This window comes from Strix uralensis, chromosome Z (genome assembly GCF_047716275.1).
Source record: "Strix uralensis isolate ZFMK-TIS-50842 chromosome Z, bStrUra1, whole genome shotgun sequence".
Lineage (NCBI taxonomy): Eukaryota > Metazoa > Chordata > Aves > Strigiformes > Strigidae > Strix > Strix uralensis.
In genome coordinates, this window is record NC_134012.1 from 77,685,696 (window position 1) to 77,711,145 (window position 25,450).

The 25,450-nt window shown below is 37.4% G+C and overlaps 1 protein-coding gene across 4 annotated transcripts in view; it reads left to right on the forward strand.

Moving 5' to 3' along the window:
* The window catches only part of FRMD3 (FERM domain containing 3), a 147,043-nt gene that overhangs the window by 57,200 nt on the left and 64,393 nt on the right, over positions 1-25,450 (forward strand). For all 4 annotated transcript variants that reach the window (XM_074856360.1, XM_074856362.1, XM_074856361.1 and 1 more), the window contains exons 2-3: positions 9,521-9,625; positions 22,130-22,172. In XM_074856360.1, the coding sequence (XP_074712461.1) occupies positions 9,521-9,625; positions 22,130-22,172 (148 nt within the window). The remainder of the gene's footprint in view (positions 1-9,520; positions 9,626-22,129; positions 22,173-25,450) is intronic.

Here is a 25,450-nt window from a genome sequence, read left to right on the forward strand (position 1 = left end):
TTGTCAGGCAGGACCTGCCTTTCATAACCCCATCTTGACTAGGCCTGATCCCCTGGTTGTCCATTATATGACTTGTAATGGCACTCGAGATGACCTGCTCCATGACCTTCCCCGGTACCGAGGTCAGACTGACAGGTCTATAGTTTCCTGGATCCTCCTTTCTGCCTTTCTTGTAGATGGGTGTCACATTTGCCACGCTCCAGTCCAATGGGAACCTCCCCAGTTAGCCATGACTTCAGGTAAATCATGGAAAGCGGCTTGGTGAGCACATCTGCCAACTCTGCTATAGTCATACTTTCCTACTTGGTGTCGAAATGACAGTGTGGCTGTTCTTGCATGACCCTCACCATGGTTGGCGTTCAGTACATTCAGCTGAGCCCTGAAATGTAGCTGCAAGGGGCATTCTTGTCCCTCACCAGTTGTTTTATTTCTGTGAGCAGCTTAACTAAGCTGTGTCACACCATGCTGATTCTCTCTTCTGCCTGTCCTCAGGGAAGCATCTTGTTTGGCTAGAAGTATTTTTTGGTTTTCTTTTTTAAAATACTTCTTTTTGTATAAAAAGGGCATGCTGCTGTGTATCTGTTACAAAAGGTATAGTTAAAGAACTGTACTTGGAGCAGAATATGGGGGAGGCCTCATTTTCAATATTGCACAGGGGCAAGGAAGGATTGCTGACCATCACCTGCACTGGGGGACATTAGGTAGTTCTGTCAAAATCCTGATTTGGCTTTTTAGGTTGCTTTGTAGGTGGGGGCTGAGAACTCATTCTTGAAATCTCTCATCTGCTTTGCTAGATATGGTATGATGGTGTGTCCTAGCTGTATCTTCCAAGTTAGTTTTGACGTTGAGGATGCAAGAGAGAAATCAGAGTTAGCTTTGCTGAACAATGCTGGATATTGAATAAAATGACAGATTTATTGACAGAAGCACTCAGTTCCTTTTAAGAAATCAATAGTGCCTCAGATAGCATCACGAATGCTGTGCTAATGGAAGCTGTTACCAGAAGTGACTAGTTAATGCTGCAAGACTTCTGTGAGGCTGTCACTTCAGCAATGTAAAACCTAAATGGCCAAGTGTTGCCCATGTGCAGAGGGACAAAAAAGGATGATGAGCCCTGTAAATGAATATTACATTTGTGGTTTCTTCAGTGCCTGCCAGCCTGTCCGGTGGTGACTTCTGAGACCTGCAGTATGTGAACTATAAATATTTCTTCTTGTCATTTATAATTTACTCATGAGTCAGAGGAATTTACTTGCAGAATAACACTGAGGTCAAGAGCTGATTGTGTGAAAGCTGTTATCTGTGTTCACTCCTGATGTCCAGGTTCTACTGTGTAGTAGAATACAATTTTCATTTTCCATATGATTTTGTATTTATGATAGTTTCCATTGCATGGGGCTGGCATTGTGTAATTCTTCTATGGTGTAATTGTTTCTTTTTCCCCTTCAGTTATTATTTGACCACTATCATCCTACAATAACCTCTAATGCAAGAGAGGGCAAAAATATGCTATTGTATGGACAAAACTGTCCATCTGTTGCAAATGAGTATTTGTTGGCCCAAATGAAACAGTAGGAAGAGGTCGGTTTGTGCGTTTGTTTTTTGTTTGTTTGTTGTTTTTGTTTTTTTTTTTTTTTTAAATGTAGTTCTGTTAATTAATATATAGCACTTGGGGCTCAACTTACAATTAAGAGCTCAGAAATTTGAGTTTAAAGATTGATATCTTTGTAAAAATTATGTTCTTCAAGACCAGGTTAGCAAACAAATTGTAAAACCAGAGGAGTATGGGTAGTTAGTGTCTCAGGCATGAAGTGTTCTTGTGAGCAAAGGTTATCACTACTGATAGCTAAATTCCCTATGAAATAAATGAAGCATTATTTCTCTAATGCTTTCAGTCATGTATTCAGATACTTTACTTTTTTCCCCCTGAAAGTCTTTCCTGCTTCAGATGAGGGTAAAATAAGATGGTAATTCAAATCTGAAGTTTTACTTCTGTTAGTTTTGAGTGAGTTGGTGTTGGTGCATTACTGTGCATTTCTACAGCATACACATTTGGGAAGCTCTGTGCGGAAATTATGTTGTGAAAGCACTGCAACTAAGAGAAACATGTATTCTGGTTGCTTGGTTTATTACAGGGCTTATTAGGAAGCAATGCATCTTCCATGAGTTTTAATCAGGAAGTGAGTAGATAAAAAAGAGAAAGAATAGTTCTTCCCTCAGTATATTTTTGTATCATAAGGTGTATTTCTGATTTGTGCATTACTGTGTTGGGTTGTCACTCTCCTCCCTAGAGGAGGATTTTCCTGTACATCCCTCCATTCTTCCCATTTTTTGAGCCTGTGTCTTGTCAGCCAGCTCCACCTGGGTGGTGTTTGTTAAGTGGATTGTGTTGGGACTGGATTTCCAACAATGTAGTAGAGTGTCACTTTTTCCCTTCAGTTAAACAAAGATAATGGAAACTTTGCTACTGAGAGCACATTCTTTGATTTATTTCTGATGGATTGGGTGAGTGATGGAGTTGCTTAGAAACATCTGGACACATGTAGGTAAAACCTTTTTACAAAAGCTAATTTCATAACATTGTGTAGTGAAATAAGTGAATTTATACATAACAAAATGTATTAAGAGACACAGATTAAAAAATCCATCCTCCCCTACATTCTAGAGTTAGAAAATGTTGATACAAACTATGGTTAGGTAACTGACTGTACAGAATGAAGTATATGATTTGCAAGACATAATTGATACAAAATAATGTATGGAGTAGGACTCTTGTAGTTAAGTTAGCGCCAACTGCTTTACTGCAATGTCATTTTTTGTGTTTTTCACTAAAAATTATTAGTCCTGATTTTTTCCCCTTTGTTTCATGTTTGTAGATATACAATGAATTCCTCACTGTAAAGAAAAGAAAATTCTGTCATAAATTCTTTGCTTCTAAAATTAAATCTGCCAGTTGCAAGTTGGGATTTTATCAGCAAAAGTTTGTTATCTTTTTTTATTTTGAAAATTTTAACAACAACAAAAAAGTAAATAATGTCTGGCCCTTCTTACAATTGAGAAAATTTTCCAGTTAAATGCTGTATAATAGACTTCCAGTGTATTTTCAAGTAGTTTAAAATACCAGAGGGTGCTGATTATGAGCAGGAAGGAAATCCTTTTGAAGTGTTACAGCATTTTAGCTGAGGAATGAAAGAGGCCTGTTTTTAATTGTTCTTTGTATTTTGAAGGCATTATGCAATGTCCAGTTCTCGTGAAATATCTACAGAAGGATATTCCAATTGCTGTTTCCAAAGATGAGGCAAAAAAGACAAAGAGGTTGTCTCTGTATCTGTCTTGTGAGTAGTTACTGTCATTTGTAATCTCAGTGAATCCAAAAATCCAAAGAGCTATAAGAAACTTGCCCAGGGTGTTGGAGGTTGTCAGGGTTAGGGCTGGCCCAATGTTGTCAGCTTGGAGCTAAGCCCGTTACACCTCACTGCCTTTGCTGCAGAATGAGGATTCTGTTCTTGATGTTGCTATTTGGGCATGGCTTAAAAATTAATGTAGAAGATACTGTGAAATTCAGGCATGCCAGGTTGCCTTCCTTCTCTGTGCCTTCAGCCCTTGTCCCTATTCAACTCCATCGGGTTGATATTAAATCAGTCCCATTCTCATAGCACATGCCCCAGTCCAGTGGTGATACATAGTGAACTATTCTGCTGTGCCACTAGAATCAAATGCAAATGTGATGACAGCTGTCCCAAAACTGACATGAACAGAGAATTGCTCCCAGATGTCCTTTTACAGCCACACTTCAGTGTATGAGAGCAGACTCTGATACTGAACTCTAAAATAACTGTCAATGAAATGGAAGATGTGTGCCTGTTTGGATTCAAGATACTTCTCTCATGAAAAGCCTAGGAGAAGTATGATCTCATCACTGGAGGAGGATGTCTGAAGAGAAGTCAGAAATGTGAGAGGTGGCAGTCGAGGAGGCAGTTTAGCTCTGTAAATCTCTGTTGCTTTTAATAGTCTTTGTAAAGTATGTCAACAGAACTATACTATTTCAGTTTTCAATGGTTAAGGCTGCTTTTTGAATTACATTTTTGCCTTGGAGGAATTTCTTGGTTTTGTCTGTTTTTCTGACCTGGTTAGATTTCATTCAATGGTGGTATTATGATTATTCTTGAATTCATGTATTTTATTTTTTTACATCCATAGAACTTCAACGTGCATTACACACTAAAGAAAACAAGCATACAAAATCAGACATTATTCTTGCCTTGTCTGAGAGCCTGGACTTTGCATTTATTTAAAGATAAATACTGGTTTAATTGTGGTTTTAATTTACTTTTTTTTTTTTTTTGAGTGGATTTACACTTAATTAAGGACTTAAGTATGTGAGCAGCTTTACACATAGGGTCACTGTTGGGAACTGTTTGCGGGAGTAAAGACACTTGTGGGATGAGGATTGAACTCCCTGGCACAAATAAACACTGCGTATAATTATGACCCTGCACTGCTTCTTAGTAATGTCAGTGGCTTCCTGACGGAGATAAGCACAGCTGGCAGGACTTCAGTGGTTAGATAACAGAGCAGAAGCATTGTGTTTAATCTGCTTTTGACTCTTGCTCTTCCTTGTGACGACATTCAGATAAATAGAACTCCACAGTGAAGCAGATGCAAATAGAGAAGACATTTTGCTGAATGCAGGATTTTAAACTGCTGTAAATGGTTTTCCTCTCAGTTTCAGAATTGTGAAAGTCACAAATGTTTTGTGGTCTCATGTCATCAGAGAAGGGTTAAATTGGCAGAACACGATACACTCTCCCTTGCTTTTTAACTTGCACAGAGAAACTAGGAATAAAAAAAGAAAAGAAATCCCCAAAGCAAACATGAGGTTGGGATTAGATTGAAACTGCTCAAGACCCATAGAAATCTTTGTTTGGATTAGTTTCTGTGTAAGAGGAGTTACCAAGAAATTGTTTTACTCGTTCGTAAATTTGCAGAGTTGTAGAAATGGAAGCCTTAATAGTAGTGTCTGGTAGTGAAAATGGAGCATCTCTGAAGTGTTTTACTCGGTTCCTAGAGCTAAGGAAGAAACTCAGGTTGTCCTGTGAGTCCGTTAATGGAGGACTCTGCATGATCATATTTTCATGTTTTATTGGAGTGGAGAATGTTCCTTGTTTTGCTTAATACTTTTGCAACAGCTGCTAGTTTAATTTGATACATACTTGTTTCAGTAGAAAACTTTTGATCCAGCTTAAAAAGCAGAGTTTAACAGTTATTTTTGCAAGCTCACCTTCTGTGTTCAGGGATTTTGTCATTTACATGGCATTATATCCCTTGCATATTTGTTGGGGTTTGCTGTGGGGTTTTAGTGGTATTAAGGTCAGACACTCAAATGTAGCCTTAGGAAAAACACACCCATCTTGTCTGTGCCAATTTATCTAAGCAAATCAGAGAGGTGGTCTTCAAATTATTTATAGGAATCTCCAAAAGCTTATTTTTGTGTGAGTGTGTTGAATGGCTACATTATAGGACTTTAAGGCCATTTTAAAAAACACTCTTCATAGAATACGGGTTACAAAAATCTGAAAGAAAATATATCTCAGTTGAGATAGCCAGATGTTGTATTTGAGTTAATGGACTTAGAAAAAAGTGGCTTGTTTAACTTGGTATTCTTTCATTGAAAACAGTGTATTGATTGCAGTCTAAGGCCTTTGGTTCTCTTACTTACACACTTTTGTGACTCTTGTTTCTGCCTGAGTTGGTTTTCTCTACTTGAGAATAGTTGATGACTTCTGGGTGAATTGTGGTATAATTATCAAAGATTTCAGCTGTGAAGCTTTTAAAAATCTGATTTGATTTTTGCTCTCAGATTCCTGTGGTCTGTTGTTGACATTTTTCAGTAGTGTTTTAAATAATGGCCTTTTTTATGATGTCATTTTTTCATGTTCTGTCAACATGCTGAAATGTAGTATAAAAATATTTTTCTGAATTGCTTCTAAGTACTTATTGGTGTAGCAGGGTTTGTGGTTTGGTTTTGGTTGGGTTTTTTTGTTTGGTTGTTTTTTTTAAGGATCAGTTAATTGGAAAGCTGTATGACAACTGTCTGAAATTTCAGACAATGTTTTATATTCATTATTCTGTGACCCAAATCCATTCCTGTGCTCTGTTGTGGATGACTGGCAGTTCCTAATTTAATTTATCCATATTCTGTCAGAAATGAGGATAAACTTTGGATTTAATATATTCTTTTGTACTATAATATGTAATAAGTGTATCAAAGAACACAGGAGATGAGAAAGATCGTTGGATTTTAAGGCTCAGGAGAATTCAGAGCATTGTTAGAGACATGTAGATGTTTATGGATGCTGTTTGCAGGAAGAAAAATTAACAACCATTGCCTACCCTTCCTTGCAACACTATCTATTATGAATTCAGACTTGAGGTGCTCTGTGCCACATCAAGTATTTTCCTCTGTGTATCAGTTATGATCTGAATTTTTTCAAATTTCAGGTATTTAAGAAGTGTAATACAGAACATTTACAACAGTATTTCTTATGAGAACACTCATTGCATTATGTATGTGCTTATTTAGCCATTTTTATACGTCTTGAATAATTTTTAATATCTGGTAATGAATCATGTGGAACTTGAAGCCTGACTGAGTAGCACTATTAACTGAAGTGTGTACTAACCAAGGGTGAGGTTATTAACTAGTTCCTTTTATTTATCTGTGGAGGGCTTAAGGATTCCTAGAGCATGAATTATCTTGGAGGCTTTTGTTCCTTTGCTCTTTTTTGTTTGGTTCATTTCCATTGTCTATCTTTCAAGCAGGAAAACTAGGGCATCAGTTCATTCTAGAAAGGGAGCATTGTTACTGGGTTGAGAAACACTGTATGTGCCCTAGCTCTTTATCAGATTCCTCAATAACTCAAAAAACTTTTGTGATTATTTAGGTGGGTGAAGCAAAGTGCTTTTTAAATGAATGGATTAGAATGTGAACCTATGGAGATTTAGTAGATTAGTAGATTTGCTGGCTGTTCTTCCAGTAACAGGCTCTAATGTTGTCAGATGAAAATATGACTAGTTTGGTTTCCTCATCTCCAGTGTTTTAAAAATTGAATCTCTTTTGTACACTGTTGTCAGTAAAATGTATTTTAAGGTTTGACTGTACCTGAGTCACTAATAGCTGTTATTCCTCAGTTCTATTTAGTTCATTGTAGATTAATTTTAAAACTGTGTGCAACTTGAATTTCACATCTGTGTTCAAATTTTTTCCTACTGCCTTTGTATTGAAATATCACTGTGCAATTTTGTCTTAATATTTTGATGGTCTTATAGTTACCAAAGTTTGCAGACACTTCTAGATTTTAAACTGGAAAATACTTCACTGAGATATGACTGTGTAAGTGTAGACCTTTTTTTTGCCAGTCACAGGGAGAATGGCAGTTTTCTTTTCGTACTTTTCAATCATTGATACCAGCTTTGCCTTTTGAGGAAAGTTTTCTCTATGCTGTCACTAGCACACCCATACTTGTAACTAGGTACAGTATAAAAAAAGTCAGTGTATGTGTTAACCACTCTTAACAGCAAACAAGTCTGGAAAGAAACAATTACAGAAGGAAAACTGTTGCAGCTATGTTACAGGGAAAAAGATAGAAGTGCAGGGTGCAAAGCATGAGGATGAGTGAGCATGTACAGAAAACGGAGAAATTAGGTTAACATCCTTTGACACTGGCTGTTTAAAAATAGGAAAACAAAGTACAGAAATACCACGGCGCAGACAAGGCAGCAATGTCCTCCAGGCAAGTAGCAGCATGTGGAAGAGTAAAGGACACATGATGAGGGGTAAATACATAGGAGATACAAGGTAGAAGAAGAAAGTTGTGGAAGTAGATAGCTTACACAGTAGAAAGAGAAGCAGGCCCACCATGTCTAGGAAAAAGAAATCTGTAGAGAAACTGGAAATTCCATTGTGGCTGGAAGTGAATTTTTGAGGAGAGTAGGTCCATGTGGCAGGGAAGGGGATGACTGCAGGGGCCCTGTCGCACTGGAAGGGCTGTGCAGCTCTCTGCTGGTGCCTAATGGAGGCTGCTTTTTATTCAGTTGATCTGTTTGTTCAGTGATGGGAGTGAAAGGACAAGCAACTGTATCAATGTCAGAATTCCTTATTAATTGTAAAGATAAGAAAATAGAGCATTAGTTCACAGATTGTATTCTTTTCTAACACTCCAGTCTTGAAGCATGTCTCTTTTTTTGTGGGAAGCAGTAGGTCTCACTGGACAGTGGTGTTCCCGAGGCCATTGCTGTCTCTGCCCTTTAGAGTATGACCTTGGACAGGTCACGGCACTGTTTTTGCCTCAGCTGCTCCTGTGTGAAATGCAGATGATAACAATGTCCAGTTTTGTAAAGTACCTTGAGAAATGCAGGATCTGTATGTTCTTTTTTGCCTAGCTATGGTGTTTATTGTTTAAATTGCCTGTTAGCTTCTTAAAGAAAGGTTGAATAAGGCATAGCATTAAAGTTTTCAGGGAGTCATTTGGAGGAACAATTAAATAATTTTTTTATATAATGTGACTGCACGTGCTGTGTAGTTTCATTTTGTAGACAAAGAGCTAAGTTCAAGTTGTTCATGTCAACAAAAAGTAGAGTCTTGCAAAGTCACTACCTGGTCCACTGCAGAGGCAACTCAGTGCAGCACAAGGGTGGACAGAGAGAAGGAAAGATATGTGCTCACCTGACACTGTGACATAGTCTGCTTAGAGTGGACTGTTTTAGGAGAACAGCTTTAGCCCAGTGTTAATACTCACACACATCACAACTCAGAAAAAAAAAATCACATGAGCTGGATCAGAAGAAATGTGAAAATTCATATAGGTTCTCCATATCTGGCAGTAGATTAAGGAGAAATGAAACAGTATTGGGATTGAAAAAAGCCTAAATAAAGAACGAGATTTTTAACTAAACATCATGTATACAGTAAGTTACCCGGTGACAATGCGAAGATGAAAACATCTCTTTCAGTCATTTGGGCATTTCTTCCTTGTACTATAGTGCTATAGTGCTGTCTGGGAATTAAGGATCAGGTCTCTTGCTGTGGGCATTGCATAAAGATCCAGGAAGGTACTCACTGCTAAAACTGCTTTCAAACTTGGGGGATACAAAAAAACACACACTGTTTTGAAATTCCATAAGTAAATGGGCATCTCTTATGCCATTATAGCATCAGGTTATGGTTACTAGTAATATATTAAATGTTATAAATGTGCAGCTATTAGAGTAGCATGAATTTTCTTGAGGCAGGAGTAGTGATATTTTCTTAACGAATCAATTGTGAATGTACAGGGAGTATATTGATCACTGATCTCCTGCATGCTTTAGAGGAGATGAATGCTCAAATCCTTGTCCTCATCTGAATAACAACAAATTTCATGTGCCATTTTCCTTAACACTTCAATTAGACTTTTAAATATTTATAGACATCAAGTTCAGAATACTCAGAATAATGTATCAATTCTTTCTCTTTTTACAGAGGGAAACCAAAGGTCAGTTTCTCATAGATCACATCTGCAACTATTACAGCTTGCTGGAAAAAGACTATTTTGGCATTCGATACGTTGACCCTGAGAAGCAGAGGGTATGTATATGAACTCTGACTATGCTTTTAAGTAAGGCTAAATGGAATTTTTATATTTTCCAATAAGCAGGCAAGTTATAATGCAAAGTTAGGTATCTCTGTGAGTTTATACTCTGGCTATAATCCGTAGAGGTTCTAAATTGACATTATAAAATTAATTTTCCTCTCATTTCATGTATTTAGTTGCAGGTAAGTTGATATATTCTGATTTGTGTAGTTTTTCTGGGCACTGAAGCTAGAAAAGATCTATAGTCATGTCTCAGAGGTAACACAAGGTAGGTCTAGGCTCTGGCAGTGTGCTGGAATTTGGGATTTCTATTTTTCTGTAGTGTATGCTTCTTGGGAGATGTAGGTAGGGATCCTCTTGAGTTTAACAGCTAAAAGCAGTCATTCTATTCCACTTTTCACAGGGCGCATGGATTTAGGTATCTGTAATACACAAAAGACATATAATTTGTCAGGTTGTGGGGGGTTCTTAAGGTTAGTTCGCCCTATGAGCATCTCTACAATTGTGCAATCAAATTTACAGGCCTGTGCTCTAGGCTTTTGTGTGGACAGTGATTAGTCATCTCTCCTAGGTGGAAGGTGGTCCTGTGCGTTGTATTCTGTAGGTGAATTTGCTGCTTCTACTCCCCATCTGGTTTCAGACAATTGTTACTGTTTGAGAGTAGGAAATGATGGTCTACAGAGGAAGCAGAAGTCCTCAGACAGTGAAATTCAGAACTGCTTCTTCACTGTGTGGTCCTGCTGGTCTCAAGATTAAGACTTAGATATGACTTTAAATATCATGGGGTCATATACTGGCATTTAATCTCTGGAAATGATCACCAGTTTGAAACTGCTGTGATTCAGGAGAAGAAAAACATTTTGCTGGGTATCTCTTTCTACACCCTAATTAGTTCAGTCAAAAATCACTGGCATTAGGGAATCACCCTCTAATCAACCTTATAGAATTACAATAGAATTACAGTAGCTTTGCAAAGCTGCAGTAGATTATTTGCATTGCATCCTCCTTTTATTCTGTTATTCTGACCAGTGTGCTTAATTCTTCCCAATCATTAAAACTGTAGAGGTGTTCACCTGGTTGGAATTGATAGGAGAAGTAGGTGGAGTGCTGGATTAGACTCTAATTAGGTAGGACTTAATAAGTACTTAGTTTTGTTGGGCCTTTCTCTGACAGTTACTCAAAATTGCTACAGAAAAGTTATTTTACTTAACAGCAATCAAGAGGGGTTTTTTTAGTAAGAACTTTATCTTTTTTTTGGCAGAATACTTTAAAAAAATGATGCTTCAGAAAAAACTTTAAAAACCCACTCCCACTGGGATGCCTGTTAATCATACCTTATGTGGTTCCCATATTTCAAAGAGCTGTTGACTATATTGACAAATTCACTGCAGTATCTTATTCTCATTGACTATACCATTGTTTTTACATTTTGTAGCATAGCTAATTCTGTATTAAGTTTAGAGAAGATTATTGTTTATTCTGAAGCTTAATTTTTTTCTTGGTTAGTAGTAAAAGACAATCTGAGAAAATATTTATGTTCTTACCTGAAAATCTTAGCTCTCCATTTTCCTTTATATCCAACAACTAAGAATACTGTGGCCATCCTGTGTAGTAAGATGGCTTATGTCAACCAGCCCACTCTTCAGCTGGATTTTGTTAAGCAAACTTCCCAAGCTTCCATTTTCCATACATACATTTTTAAATGCTGATTTGTAATTACTCTCACGTTTCTGAGCTTATGGATCATTTATCTAATTGGGTATTAGTTCATGATTTTAAACTCTCTCATGAATTAAGACATGAATTATAAGGCACATTTCTTTATACAGACTTAAATGCTCTGGATGATGAGTTGAAAGCTACATACATTTTTCTCTTAGGTTTATTACAATTCATCAGCATAAGCTATTTTTACATGTAGTATCTTCTATTGTCCCTTTGTCCTGTTCCATTCGTTTTTTTCTTTTTTTTTAAGATTGCACTTCTAAGTATATATGCACTTTATACATAAAATGCTTTCCCTCAGAGTCGGTATTTCCTCTGCTACAAACCCTATCCTAAGGACTAAACTGCAGATAAATGTTATAATAAAGGAATAATGTTTTTATGTCATCTGGCTCTTTAGAATCTCTGATGTTGCTGAGGTTCACTCACCCGAGTTTTACCTCTGTATCAGATACAGATGCATGAATACCTCCCAGTCAGTTGCAGGAAGACTGTGAAACTATCTGATCTTAAAGAAGCATACTAACCAACAATCTCCTAGTAGTATAACAAGCATGGGACTTCATGAATAGAATAGTTATGCTAGGTCCCAGGAATTGTAGCTAGATAAACTTCATCAGTAGATGGCTTAGTAGAAAAGTAGAGAAAATCATGATTTTGAAATAATGAGGTAAGTGATGGCTCTTCCCACGGTTTTGTATTTTAACAGTTGTGAATTTAGCTGCCTGAAATTCATGTTAACAAAAACCCCTGAGATTACAGAGGAGTAGTTATTTATGTATGTGGTTATAGAGATAAGCTGTAGCAAGTATAAGATGTAGTGGAGTCACAGGAGGAATGTCCCATCATCATAGCCACCTTGCAGGAAAGAGTATTTAGAGCTCTCTAGAAGAGATTTACAAAGCTCTGTGGAACTCTTGCAGGTTCCACCAAGGAAAAAGGGAGAGACATTTCATACAGTTCTTATGGGTTGTTCAGATGTATTACAAAACAGAAACAGTAGCTCAGTAAAGATCTGTAGGTGGAATTCACCAACAGCTTCTTTCTAAAGTTGAATCTTGTGGTTTGACTTGAGAACAATTGCTTTGAAGGGAAGTGATAATTCATCCTAAACCAGTTCAACAATGTGTATGACAATGTACTTCACTGCCCCATAGGCAAATAAAGAGATGTGGGACAGTGAATGAAACAAATATTACCTGGTCTGGTTTTGGCAATAAGCCACTGGCATGATGTGGCTGTGATAAAAGACAACATTTTGTTAGTCCCTTCTTAGGACTGTATTTTCAGGAAAGTATTAATGTCATTACACCTTAATGAGACATCAGCTATTCTGATCTAGATATCTGCATTTAAGAAAGATCAATTTAACTGAAACAGGAGAGGGAGCATTAGAAGGATAAAGAGAACGGAGAACTTGTTTTTGAGACGATATTAAAGAGGGCATAACCCATGTAGTGCAGCAAAACAAAGGATAAGAGGATATGGTTATGCATGCATCAGAGCATAAAGTAGAAAGAAAAAGAAACTTGAAGCTAGAGAGGCAGTTTCTTAATTAAGCCAATGAGAGCTGCAGCATCTGGAACAGCCATAATGGAGGCAATGGGGTAACATTTGAAACTAGATTTGTAAAGAATTTAAAGTGATATCTCTATAATTTTATGGAAGGGGTTTATATTAAACATTGACAGAGATAGAGACTAGGCACCATCTTCTGAAGTTTCCTTCAAAGATTATGTAATAAAAGCTGAAACAAGAAAGCATAAAATTTTTTTAGGAGAGTTATTACTGATTTTGTGGGTAGCGTACAATTCATGTTGCTTTGCCCATTTTCTTGGAAGTCATGCATGTCTCTCTTATAGTTTATATTCCACTGCATAGTCTCTGTTTTTACACAGAAAGGGCTGTATCTGTGGTTCCAAATGAAACTGCCAAAATCATGTGTTTAATTCTGGCTTTCAGTGAATTATTCTTGGCTCTTTGAATAGTTAAACTATATGATGTAATAATATATTATTATATAGTGTACATACACATACATGTATATATATAAATATTATGCAGAATTACTCCTGCTGGCATTTAGTCTACCAGTGATGCTTGCTTTCCTTTTATTTGTATGTAATTTTTTGTGTGTAGGTTGTGGAGTTGCTCCAAAAGCTAATTTGCAGTCCTTTGTTTTGTAATCTATTGAGGGAGCTCAAGCAGGCAAAAATACCAGCTTTAATTCATCCTAAATGTCTTCTTTCAGAGTATGCTACCAAAATGTAGCATTTTGACTTAGGAGTGTTGAAACACTTGGCTGAGTTTGAGAATTTAAAAAATGAACTGATTCAGTATTTCAGATGTTTCAAATGAAATGTTTTAATATTTGTGTTTAGAACATACAGAACTTCTGACTGTGCAAAATGATAATTGAGCTAATTATCTTAGGTTGTCACAAAATTTTGAAATGTGGAAAAACTATGGTGGGAAACAGATGTTGTTTTTACAGGATATTTTTCAAGTAAGTTATAATGTATACTCCTTCCTCCCCACAGCCACCCTTTTATAATAATCCTTTCCTTCTGCATAAGTAAATGTGTGTGGATATTTCAGGCACACTTAAACTTTGCAAAATTTTCTATAGTTTTTCATTCTGTATTCCAGACTGAAAAAGAAACTCTGGAAGACCCTCTTAACAGCAGACAGCACGGTACCTTTTTTAATATCTTTGGGTATACAGGAGAGTAACAATGCCAATGACCTCAAATTCAACTAGCAGTTAAAGACTCTAGGTTCTATACCATATCTGTTTTATCTTCTAGCATCACATCTGGATGTTCCTTTGGGGAAACTGTGCCTTAGCGTAGCTTCAGAAAAGCTAGGATTGTATTAAAAGTATGCAGAAAATTGCAGTATGCCATTTTATGTCTAATAGTACTACAGTGGTAACAAATGAGTTCCTAGTGTTCATATACTAACTGTTGAGTTTTTTGCCTGGATTTCTGAGAAAACCAGATATATGGGATCAAATTGCATTTCTCCTTGACTCTCAACTGTAGTAACTTTTGAAGCCAGTTTTGGTCAACTTTGGCTGGGAGTATAGGTCTGAAACATTAAGTTCTTGTAAGGTTTCACTAAGATAAGCTGCCACATTGTTGGGTAAAACCCTGTTATTCTTCTCACTGAGGGAAGTGCTATAGGGCAAACCCACTCCATAGGGAATCTAGAGAGAGCTGAGAGAGAGAGACACTATAAGAACCCATAAACCATCATTTGGAGTTTGTATTTTTTAGAAATAAGTGGTTTCAAACATGAAACACACCTGGAAGGAGGTGTTACTGATTCTGCTACTCGAGGAACTACCTATTTGTACATTTTTATGTGCTAGATACTATATTAAGGCCAATCATCATACCCTCACCCTTGAGGAAATGCAGCATGGCTAATTCTGTGCCAGATACCCTGGCCTGACTGAGCACCTTTTTTGTGGGTTTTGGACTGGTAGGAGATGGGAATAGGATGATATAATGCAGCTACTGTTCACCATCTCTCACTAGAAAGGATCCCTTGTTGAGAGAGGCCACTGGTATTGAGGGGAATGGAGTATTGGGCTGAAGGAAGACAGTAGTGTGGTGAAATTTATTCTTTAAGTCCCTTCAGGAGGGCATCTGAGCAGTGATTTAAAGTGGAAATAATTAAGTTTTGGGTTTCTTATCACCAGTGGATGGATTTGACCATGTGCTTGTGATTATGTTTTTGGATGTGAAAGTATGAGGTGGAGCAACCCTTGGGGTAGGTTGGAAATACTAGGTGTTACAAAGAGGCTTTGTAGGACCCTGAAGCAACTGTGAAGTCTCACCAGTCACTGTAGAAATGTTTGAGATCATAATCACCCTGAAGCGTTAAGATGCTTTGTCATTTGAATGTGCTGCAGGGATGTCTGGGAGCAACACAATAGTGCAGTGTTTTTAGCTCTGCGCATGTATGCCTGGCAGTATGAAAACAGAGCTTTCAAATCAGTGAAACTGCTGTATGAATACACTCCCACTACGCAGCCGATCTTGAAGAGTGGCTGTGAGTACACTGGGATGTTCTGACTTTACCATTGTTGGAAAGATGACATTGTGCACTGTGGATTTGCCAGTACTCCTGCCAGCTTCCCCCTAGAGAACTGTCACAAACACAATCCTCATTTTGTTTTCAAGTTTAGACACCATGAAAACTGGTGGGCACCTCTACACACAGGTAGTTTTTTGTCAGATTACATGTTTATTTCACTAGTAAGGCTGCTAGGGAGTCCCATTTGTATTCTAGACAGAACTTCCAATGGACCTGGGCAGCGTATTTATTTAATCCTATAATCTAAATTATAGGATTAAGCATTGTCCCAGTATTTACTAGGGAAGGAAATTGAAACCTGTTGTGAGTAATGAATTTCTTTATCATGAAGTAGCAGTTCTGTTTTTAATGGGACATGTACACAAAATGCACAGCTGTTCCTCATCAGAGAGACCTTTTGAAAGGGTCAGCAAGTCTTGGGAGCAGCTGATCTCTGCTTTACCAACAACAGCTATTTAATACATGGTCTTAAAAATGTGCGCTTAGTCCCACGTGAGGGCGGTGAAGGTTGGCAGAAAGAGACAACAGATAATTTGCAACCTCAGTTTAACAAAGCTATGTCTTTGTGTAATGACTCATAAGGCTCAATACAGCTATGTAAAGAGCTAACTGGGAGCTATGCGGTCTCTTTGAAGGGGTAGAGCAGAAATAGTGTAAGCTGAACACCAGAGTGACTGAGCCATAGGTTAATTAAAACTTTAATGCTTTCCATGCATATAAATCTCTTCTCCTGGACAGAGTTATTGCAAAAATTATGTGCTTTTGCACAAAGTCTTGCTGTGACCCTGCTTGGTGTGTGCAGTTCAGGTCATGCTGTTTCAAAAAAATATAGTAGAACTAGAAAAGGAACAAAGGCCATGAGAATGATGTCAAGTAGGAATGAATTTCATATGAAGAGAGATGGATTAGACTAGAATAATTCAGCTAGGAAAAGAGGTGAGCAAGAGAGAGAGAAAGAGAATGAGCAAGAGACAATGAGAGAGAAGGGTATGATGTAAAACAGCTTGGAGAAGGTGATCAGGGAAAGATTGCCCTGTAATTCTTAGAATTAATATGCACTTAAGAAAATTATAAAACAGTTGGTATTGAGAAATAGTTTTTAAAATACCATAACTAGTTGTAAAATTCATTGTAACTGCCAAAAAAATTTTTAAAAGTGTCAAAAAAATAAGTGTTTAGACAAATTGGTGAAAGTCTACAAAGACTTGCAAACAAATTGTAATGGAGGCTGATGGAAAGAGCCCAGTGAACACAATGGGAGTTACTGCTCTTGTTCTTTTTGTAACTGTTTGCTTCAGGCCATTTTCAGGGACAAAGTGCTGAGTTAAATGGATACTTGCTTTTACCAGTAGAGGTGCATTTATGTACTAAACAGAATCTTGTCACAAATACACTTAATTCAGCAGTAACACTACTACATGAAATATCTTGTGTGAAGATTAGTAACCTTGTAAACCAAATCATTCTGCAGGCTATTTTAATAAAAATAAACATGTTTTTTCCATCAGTTGTGAACTTGTTGTCTGTGAGCACATGGTGGCTCATGCATACATCACTATATGCAGATTTTATGGCCAGATGTTCAGCTGATGTAGAGGTTGTGTATTGGTTGAGCTACTCCAAATTGCTACATTGGAGTTTCTCTGAGTATTTTAGTGTAATAGGAATAGCAGAATAAGAATTTGGAAATTTGTTTAATAAATTCCAGTTCATAATTATACAAACGGTGATTCTGTTCCAGCATATGGTACTATTTCTGGACCAGGTTAATTTTTGTGATAATGATGTACGTTGTTTTTTCCTGCTTAGCATACCACTAAGCAGAGCCCATGTTCTGATTTTGGGAACAGTACAGAGGGACAGCTCCTTCGCTGCAATAGAGCAATACTGATATTCTTGGTATAGAGGCTCTTGAACCATGAAAAAATGGTTTCAGCCTCGGAGCATGAAGAGGAGGCACACAGGGTTCCCTGGATCATTTGGCATGTGTTGTCCTGGTACAGAGTGGGCACCCAATTAATCCCCTGTCAGAGCTTCCATTAGCTTTGGATAGAGTTCCTATTTTTTTTTTTTGAGTCTGACTTTTGGCAGGTGGTGACCTGGTGCAAGTCACTGCCTTGATGCTAAAGAAAATTGATTGTAATTTTCCTTTTCATTCAAGGAAAAGGTTAGGTATTAATTTTCAAGATTAATAAAGGGTTGAGATTCAAATAAAGTTAATTTTATTACTTTTCTAGCAGTGTTTCACTGCATATCTCCCTTGCCTGCTCTCTTCTGTCCTTTAAACAAAGTCTTCAAATCCAGTCTTGTCTGTCTAGAATATTCTTGTGGCATCTGCAGGTTCTTCTGATTCTGTTTTGCTGTATGTGCATCTGAGCACTTGACTGAGTATTGTTTGCCAAGGGGGATTTAGATATTCACAGCATTTGGCCACTTTTGGTTGCCCCTTAATTACTGGTCCTCTTGCAAACACAGGGACTAAATCAAAAGCCTCTTGTGTTGGAGGAGGGGAGAGATTTTTCACTGAATTCATTGGACTTCCAGTTGGTCAGGTCCCAAGCACCTGCTTTTGGCTTGCAGTTTTTTAGGAGATGGGCTTTGGTTTATTCCAGTCTTATGTAGAAGTCCATACGACTGGAGTACATATCTTTGCCCTGTAGAGTGGCTGTTGCAATGTATAGGAAGAACAGTGTGGGGATTTTAATGACACCTGGCCCCTTACAAGGGCTGTAAGAATAGATATGGGACATTATGTCCTCTTTCCTCCCTGCTTCTTATTCTAAAACCCTTAACCCTGTGCTATACTGAGACCAAGCTCAGTCCTGTCTGAGTTTCTCAGTGAATGACTTTGAAACAGGTTGTTGGCTGAAGTATCTTTACTAAAGGCTCATCAGTGTTTGTAGAGTTAAATCGACTTTCTAGAATGGTGCTTTTGCCCTTGTGTCATGTCCTTGCTCATCCTGGGCTTTTGCTGTGCAAGCTGGTAGCGCATCAGCTGCTCAGCATTTGTGGGTGAGCAAGAACACACCTGGCATTGCTAAGGACTAGTCAATGCCACCTAAGGTTCATCAGGGGTGAGTGCTGTATTTACAAAGTAAAAATTGTACTAGTCTGAAACACAGCATGCAGTCACAATGAAACCTTAGTCAGAAGGGAATTCTCAGCATATTTTAGGATCCCTGAATCAAAAGTGATATCCATAATAGTTTACTTACTCAGCACTGGCACTTGAAGCACCAAGACTTGTTATCTATCCCATGACTGACCTTCTGGATCTCTAAGTATCTTTCTTTCTGCCTTCTGCTTCTGTGAGGACGTCTGTCTGACCATCTAGATACCCAGCTCTTTCGGCGGAAGAGATTAGAAACTGGCAGTGCTGAACATGAATCTCCTCACAGGAACCTCGGTAACAGATGTTAGCTGGATTAGGATCAGATTCTTTTCTTCTCCATTGAGCAACAACCATGTCATCAAGGAAGTGGGAGGCTCAGCCTCTTCAGGAATGATTTCTGATGATCATTAAGTACAACCACATATAAAGCCAACCTGGTGTGAAGGTGTAGGCCAGCATCTTATTAAAGCAACCTTTATGGACAACAGTGTGAAATACATGAGGCAAAAATGAAACCATGTAAGACTGTTTATTTTTATTTTCCTTCCCCCTAGTTTGCACATTTTACGGCAAGTAGAGAAATTAAAGATTCATGTCTCTGGTTCCAAGTTTATGTCTGGCTTGGTTTTTTTGTCTGTTTTATTTGTCTTATTTGTGTTAGCTTTACAAGAAAGAATTGAAAACACCTGTGATCTGTTCCTGCAAGGCAGTAGCATACAGTAGTAATGAAAATTTTTTACAGTTGAAGATTTAATATGCTTTTAAAATTTGACCTGACAAGCTAACTTGAAATTTTATATTTTCCTTTCATATGAGAATTTTTTTTTCTTTTTTGGAATGCTAGATGCTTTTCAGTTGAATATTCCTGCAGAAACCTGTAGATAAATTTATAGGAACTTAATCTGGCCCTAGCTATAACAGCTAACTAATCTTGGAATAAATATAGCATGAATACTCTGTAATAGAGATGAGGCATGGTTATTGATTATTAATAGTCAATGCGTAAGGCTGGAAGATAAATACACCAGGAAAAAATCTTTTCTAAAATTCATATTGAAATATGCAAGCGAATATAGAGGTGGCTATTTTTAGAAGTACTAGCAATGACTAGGTGTTTATCTTTCCCTGACACTTAGAGAGCATTAAGCACCTAATTCCTATGCTTTTGAAAATCTTCACAAATTATAAAGTAACTGCTCAGTTTTCTGGAAGATTCACTTGTATTGCCTACATGTTTGCAATCTTCCACCAGCAGAAGGTCACTACAGAAATCTGGGCTTCTAAAAACTGCCTGTCAGTTACTTCACCTCCAAGTGAAAGTCTAGACTGCTTTATTGCTCAGTGTCTTTTCAACCCATTTTTAACCCATGAAAGTCAGGTCTTAGTCAAACATGTTTGGTTTTGGACATGTTAGTTAGATCTGAATTCCTGGGGGTTTGGTGCACTGCATGAGGAATTTAATCCGTGTTTCCCCTTTTTCATTATTCATGTGGTGAATTATGAGGATTTCATATTTGCAAATTGGCTTTTTTTTACCTCTGACTTTTTGTTAGAATAGGTAATTGAATTTTCCAAACAGCTGTAAATGCTGACCTGGTCTGTGCTAATATTTCAGCCTGGCCATTCAAAATCAAACAAATTGTGTTGTGCTCCTGTTAGATGAAAATAGATGCCTCTTAACTCTTAGTTCCCTGGGAACTGTACAGCACAGCTCAGTGTCCAAGTTCTTCTTTGCTGTCTGAATCTTCAGGTAGGACTCTCTTGGTCCTGGTGGAGATGGTGGTGTGGGCATGTGAAGAGGTTAAGGAAAGTAAATCTTTGTGTCTTTGTGGCTTGACTGGCTTCCTATTTGTGAATTCATTCTGGATTATGTATCTATAAAGTACTGCAGAGTTTATCCAATTTCTTAATTTGCCTTACCTTTTTATGAACAACCCTCAGCCCCCATTGTTCAGAGCAAAATGTATAAATAATATTTCTGTGTGATTTAAAAAAGAATGAAATGAGCTAAATATTTCTGGTAAGTTGGTGAAACAGTCATTGCTTTCTCAATTCTGTTTCTTCATGTCCTCACAAAAGAGAGGTACTGGGTAGAGGGAAGAGGTGAAGAAATGGTGTGGGATGGTTTATTGTTGTTTGAAGTTTGGGGTTGTTGGTTTTTTGTTTTTTTTTGTCTTTTGAGTATGAGGGTTCCGTATCAGTCTTTCAGTGATAACTGAGCTTCAAACAGAAATACATAGTAGTGCTTATCACCAATATTGCTGTAAACTATAATGCAGGAGTTTCTGAGAAGCCACAGCATATAAGCTGCAGATATTTGAAAATGTTCTTTCCAAGGTATTTCTTTTGTCAGAAGTTCTGTTCCATAAAACTAATTTACAGTTACATCTGATTTTAACTGAATTCTTGAGATGTCATGACTTTTAGAATAATAACTTTCTGTCACCTATTAATAATGCCTACAAAATATCTTCCTCTGGCCTTTTTCTGTAGTAGAATTACTATAAGTTTTGAGAAAAAATAATAGCTGACATATGATATTTTAAGTATTACATATGGTTTAAAAAATGTGAGGTATTCTGTTTGCAGCAGACCGTAGGGTTTTAGAGCTAGAATGAAAAGTGTTAAAAATGAAACCCTCAGTGTAAGGCCTTCCAGTGTTGATTATGCTTGTTAAAGCTGAATACTGTGCTTTTTGACCAGCTGCTTCTGCAGCACAAATCTCATTTTAGTGTGGAGATTTTTTGCTTACAGGAAAAATCCTACTACAACTGCTGTTGGCTGTGGTCAGAAGTGGCACTTGAATATCATTGTGGTTTTTGTCAATCAAAACATCCTCCTGAACAGTTCAGCTAGTGTTAGCAGGGAATGTGCTAAGGCTCTTAAATAAAATGTGAGCCTAGCTTTTTGTCATAGAAGCATCTGAGCATATTTTCCAGGAGAATAAAGAAATGAAAGTTTTCCTACCATTGCAGTCTTTCCCTGGAAAGTTTTACCCCAGTTGGTAGGCTTCCATAACTCTCTGCTGTGCATTGACTGTCTAACATAAACATTTCATGGAAAAGGACACACTTTTTCCCTTCAGGTTTTAGTTCTTGCTAGAAGAGAACAATAGCTTTTGTTCTGAGGGTGCTGACTGAGAATTTACATATGCTTTCGTTATAAGAACTGTAGAAGACAGCATTAATGAACAGATGATATTAGTGTTTCTGGATAGTCTGTCCTACTGTCCAGTATGATAATTTTTCTGGAAAAAAATGGCTGAAAGCATAAGTCTGAAATGTTTGATACAAATTAATCCTGAGATCCTGTCTTCTTTAAATTTCTCTTTGAAATATTTATTTTTGTCTCAACTACATCTTGCAAGCAGTAGTAACATCAAGTGTGCTTATACAATGCAGTTCCAGTATTATAACAGTATGGAAGTGCTTTTTCCAGTTTATGTATGTCTCAGTGAAACAAAAATTCTACTTCCTATTTTTGGTACCACATACATCTGCAAGATGTTGTTTGCTGTGATCTATATTAACCTCTGCTCTCTACTTTGCCTTTCCAGCACTGGCTTGAGCCCAACAAGTCCATCTTCAAGCAAATGAAATGTAAGTGTTGACAGCTCATGTTTTTGAACTGCTTTTGAAATGCCCAAAGGTTTTCCTGTGTTTCCATGTGGTAATTTAGGACATGCTTCATTTGGTTCTTGGTGCAATTAGGCCCTCCATGTCCTGTCTGGACTCCTAAAAATTCCATGCAACCGTCATTTCACTGTCTCACAATGCTCTGCACATCAACAACTTTCCCTTACTGCTCCAGGCTAGAGCTAGAGGCCAGCTGATGTATGTGGGATGGCATATCTGGTGGGAAGACCTGTATGTTCTGACTCTCGTTTACAGTCAGATGCAATCAGCTACTGGGAGATGGCAATAAAATAGACAATATGACAATCTGCTTCTGGGTCTTTCTGGTTTGCTTTCTTTCCACTGCCCGCTGCTTCCTGACAATGCAGATCATTGGTTTGAGATCATTCTTACAGTCCAGCAAACTCAAGTGCTTTGGGTTAAATGGTGAGCTCCTGCCACAGGCAAGTGGAAAATTACAAACACTATTTAAAAAAGACTCCTCAAAATAGGAATGTATTATTTTAATTATCTTTTTGAAATGTTACATTCTGGCTCATCCTTTTCATTAAATCGGCCAACTGTGAAGACTTCTTCAAGAAACAGAACTATCTATCTACTTAGTTTATGAAATTAAGGAGAATTTTACTCACAGACCCCCTATATGCAGTTGTCTTCTGTTTTAAGCATAAATATAAGTTTTCTTTTGTGTGGGAGATAATGTATTTGTTTTAAAATGTGATGAGGCTTAAGAGATTGTCTAATATGTAAAACCAGTTAATCTTGGGTGTTCGCTGGACTACATGAAATACTTCAAGAAATTCTTCCATTAATGCAGCAGTGGTGTGTATTGCAATATGTGTGTACATGTGTATACAAGCATGAACACATGCACCTAGCAAATTCAGTGTGAACTGTTTATATCTAGTGTTCAGGTAGCTGGAGCGTTATCTGGTAAAAAATAAATTCAAGAATGTCAAGCTAAAACTAAGCTGGGCTCCTCTGCAGTGCTAGTGAAGGAAGAAAGGAGGGACTGTAATAATTACAAATTATCTTTATCTCTTTCTTCCTTCTGATGTGTTATCAAAAGTAGAACAGAATTTCCTCAAAGTATCCTCTAATCTGCATTTGCATCGCTGCTTTCACTCAATAAAGTGTAAGGGCTCATGCTTCTTGCTGCGCTTTGCATAGCAACATATTCAGGATCTCTCCCAACAGATGCAATGAGAGTGTTTTGATTTATTCAAAACAACTCTACCTGCATATAGATGATGTCTAGATGTGGTTGATGATATTCCATAAACTCCATAGATGTAGTGATGCGATGGTCTCATCAGAGGACTTGTGTGGTTTATGGGGTAGAATCCTAATCAAAACTCTGAAGACTGAAAAATGAATGCATAGAAAAAAACCAAAATAAAATGCAAGTAGTATAAGGTTATTTATCACAGTGAAAAGGTCTCAAAAACCACAGAAAAAGAGAATGAGATGCTAATAAAGTGTTTTGTTATCAGCCTTAAATTTAGGGCACAGAAGTAGAATTAACTATGTGATTGGCTTTTCGTGAGCAATTTCACTTTAATACTAGTGTAATTTAGAACTTTAGTTGCTACAGTAACCCTTTAAGGAAACAAGCCAAGGAGATATATCTATTTTTTATATACATGTGTAGAATCCATGTAGACTATGCATAAATATATCTTTTGCTTCCACAGGTTTCAAGGATTTTTTTGTAAGCATTTCACATCAGGAACCTCTTATTTTTTAAAAAATATACTATGTTAATGTAGAACACTAAATAAGTTCTAAAGGCACACAAGGTTAATTTCATCCTTCTCCCTCTTGGTTCACACTTCTAAAACTTCAGTCAAGTTTTTCACCAGCTTTTAAAAACAATTTTTCTCTTACATAAATATTTTTTTCTTGTTGTTTCAGAATGTGTAGTTTTACTTAGGCTTATCATTCCCTATAAACTCTTAATCTACACAGAAGATTAATGATTCAGTGGCCTTTGCTTAAAAATGAATGCACATGAGACTTTGTCCCTTATACACTGCTATTTGTGCCAAGGGGTGCAGCTTCCATATCCCTCTTTGTTCTGGTCAGGGTGTTACAGTTCAGGTGTTTAGCTAGGATACTGTTTCATGTATATTGGGTAGCTTGTTTTAGTTAAATGCAACTGAAATAAAACTTAAAAACATATGATCAGTTACCTGGAAACCTTCCATGCTGTGTGTGTAGTTCCTTCAGGAGGGCCTAATCATGACTGCTTTCAGCATATGATAATGATTTTATTAACCATTTAAATTGTTTTATTTGTTCTTTTGCCTTCATCTCTTATGTGCTGTTAGCACATAAGCTGGCAAATTAATAGCCCTTTTTTAGTGAGAAAGCAAAGCCTGTGATGGTAGAAAATTTTGACAAAGCCTTGGGCATTTCACTAGAGCAGCTGCTCCTTATCTGACAGATAGAGGACCACTCTGGAAGAAGACGCTCAAAGCTACTCTAAAACTTACTCTATTCAGGCTAGTTTTGTGCTGAAGAAATGTTGTTACTGCAAATTGAGTTCTGTTTTAGGAAGGTTTGTTGTTAATGTTTCCACTTTAATGTGTGAGTAAGTGGTAGAAAGTAATTTTGCTGTCAAGGAATTGAGGAATTGTCTGGTTTGACAATCTCATCTCTTGAGCTGAAACAATTCACTGTCCATCTTACTTTCCACTGCAAGAATTTCTCCAGTGCTGTAAAATCTGTAAGACAAAAGCCTTACTAAATATTTACATGTGATCAAATGCATTTTTGGAGAAACATTAGGCTTACGATCCATTTTAAAATTAGGATGGAGAGGAAAGTGGACAGCTGTGCAGGTTCCCTCCTTTCCCTTTCAAGTGTTCATTGCTTGTGGCTGGTTTTCTAACTGGGAAAGAGGAACAGAAAAAGGATCCTGTTCCCTTCTATAATTGCAGGGTACCTTCTTATCTTGAGAGATGAATTGGGTGGAGGGGATCATATTCTTTTTAACATTTCAAATTGCAGGTCTTGATTGTTCCATTCTTGAAGGTGTTGCTGAGAAAGGACCTCTGTTTAGCAGGCTGCAGAAGCCTTGTTTTGTATTGCTTGCTGCACTGCTGAGAAGGAATATTGTTACAGAAGCTTGAGTGTAGGGAATGCTTTGTAAAGCAGGCTTCAAACTGCCTTGCCAAATCTCCTGTGTATTCTGTGCATTGGTGTATACTTCTGTCATCTGCTGTCCTTCTGCTACGAGG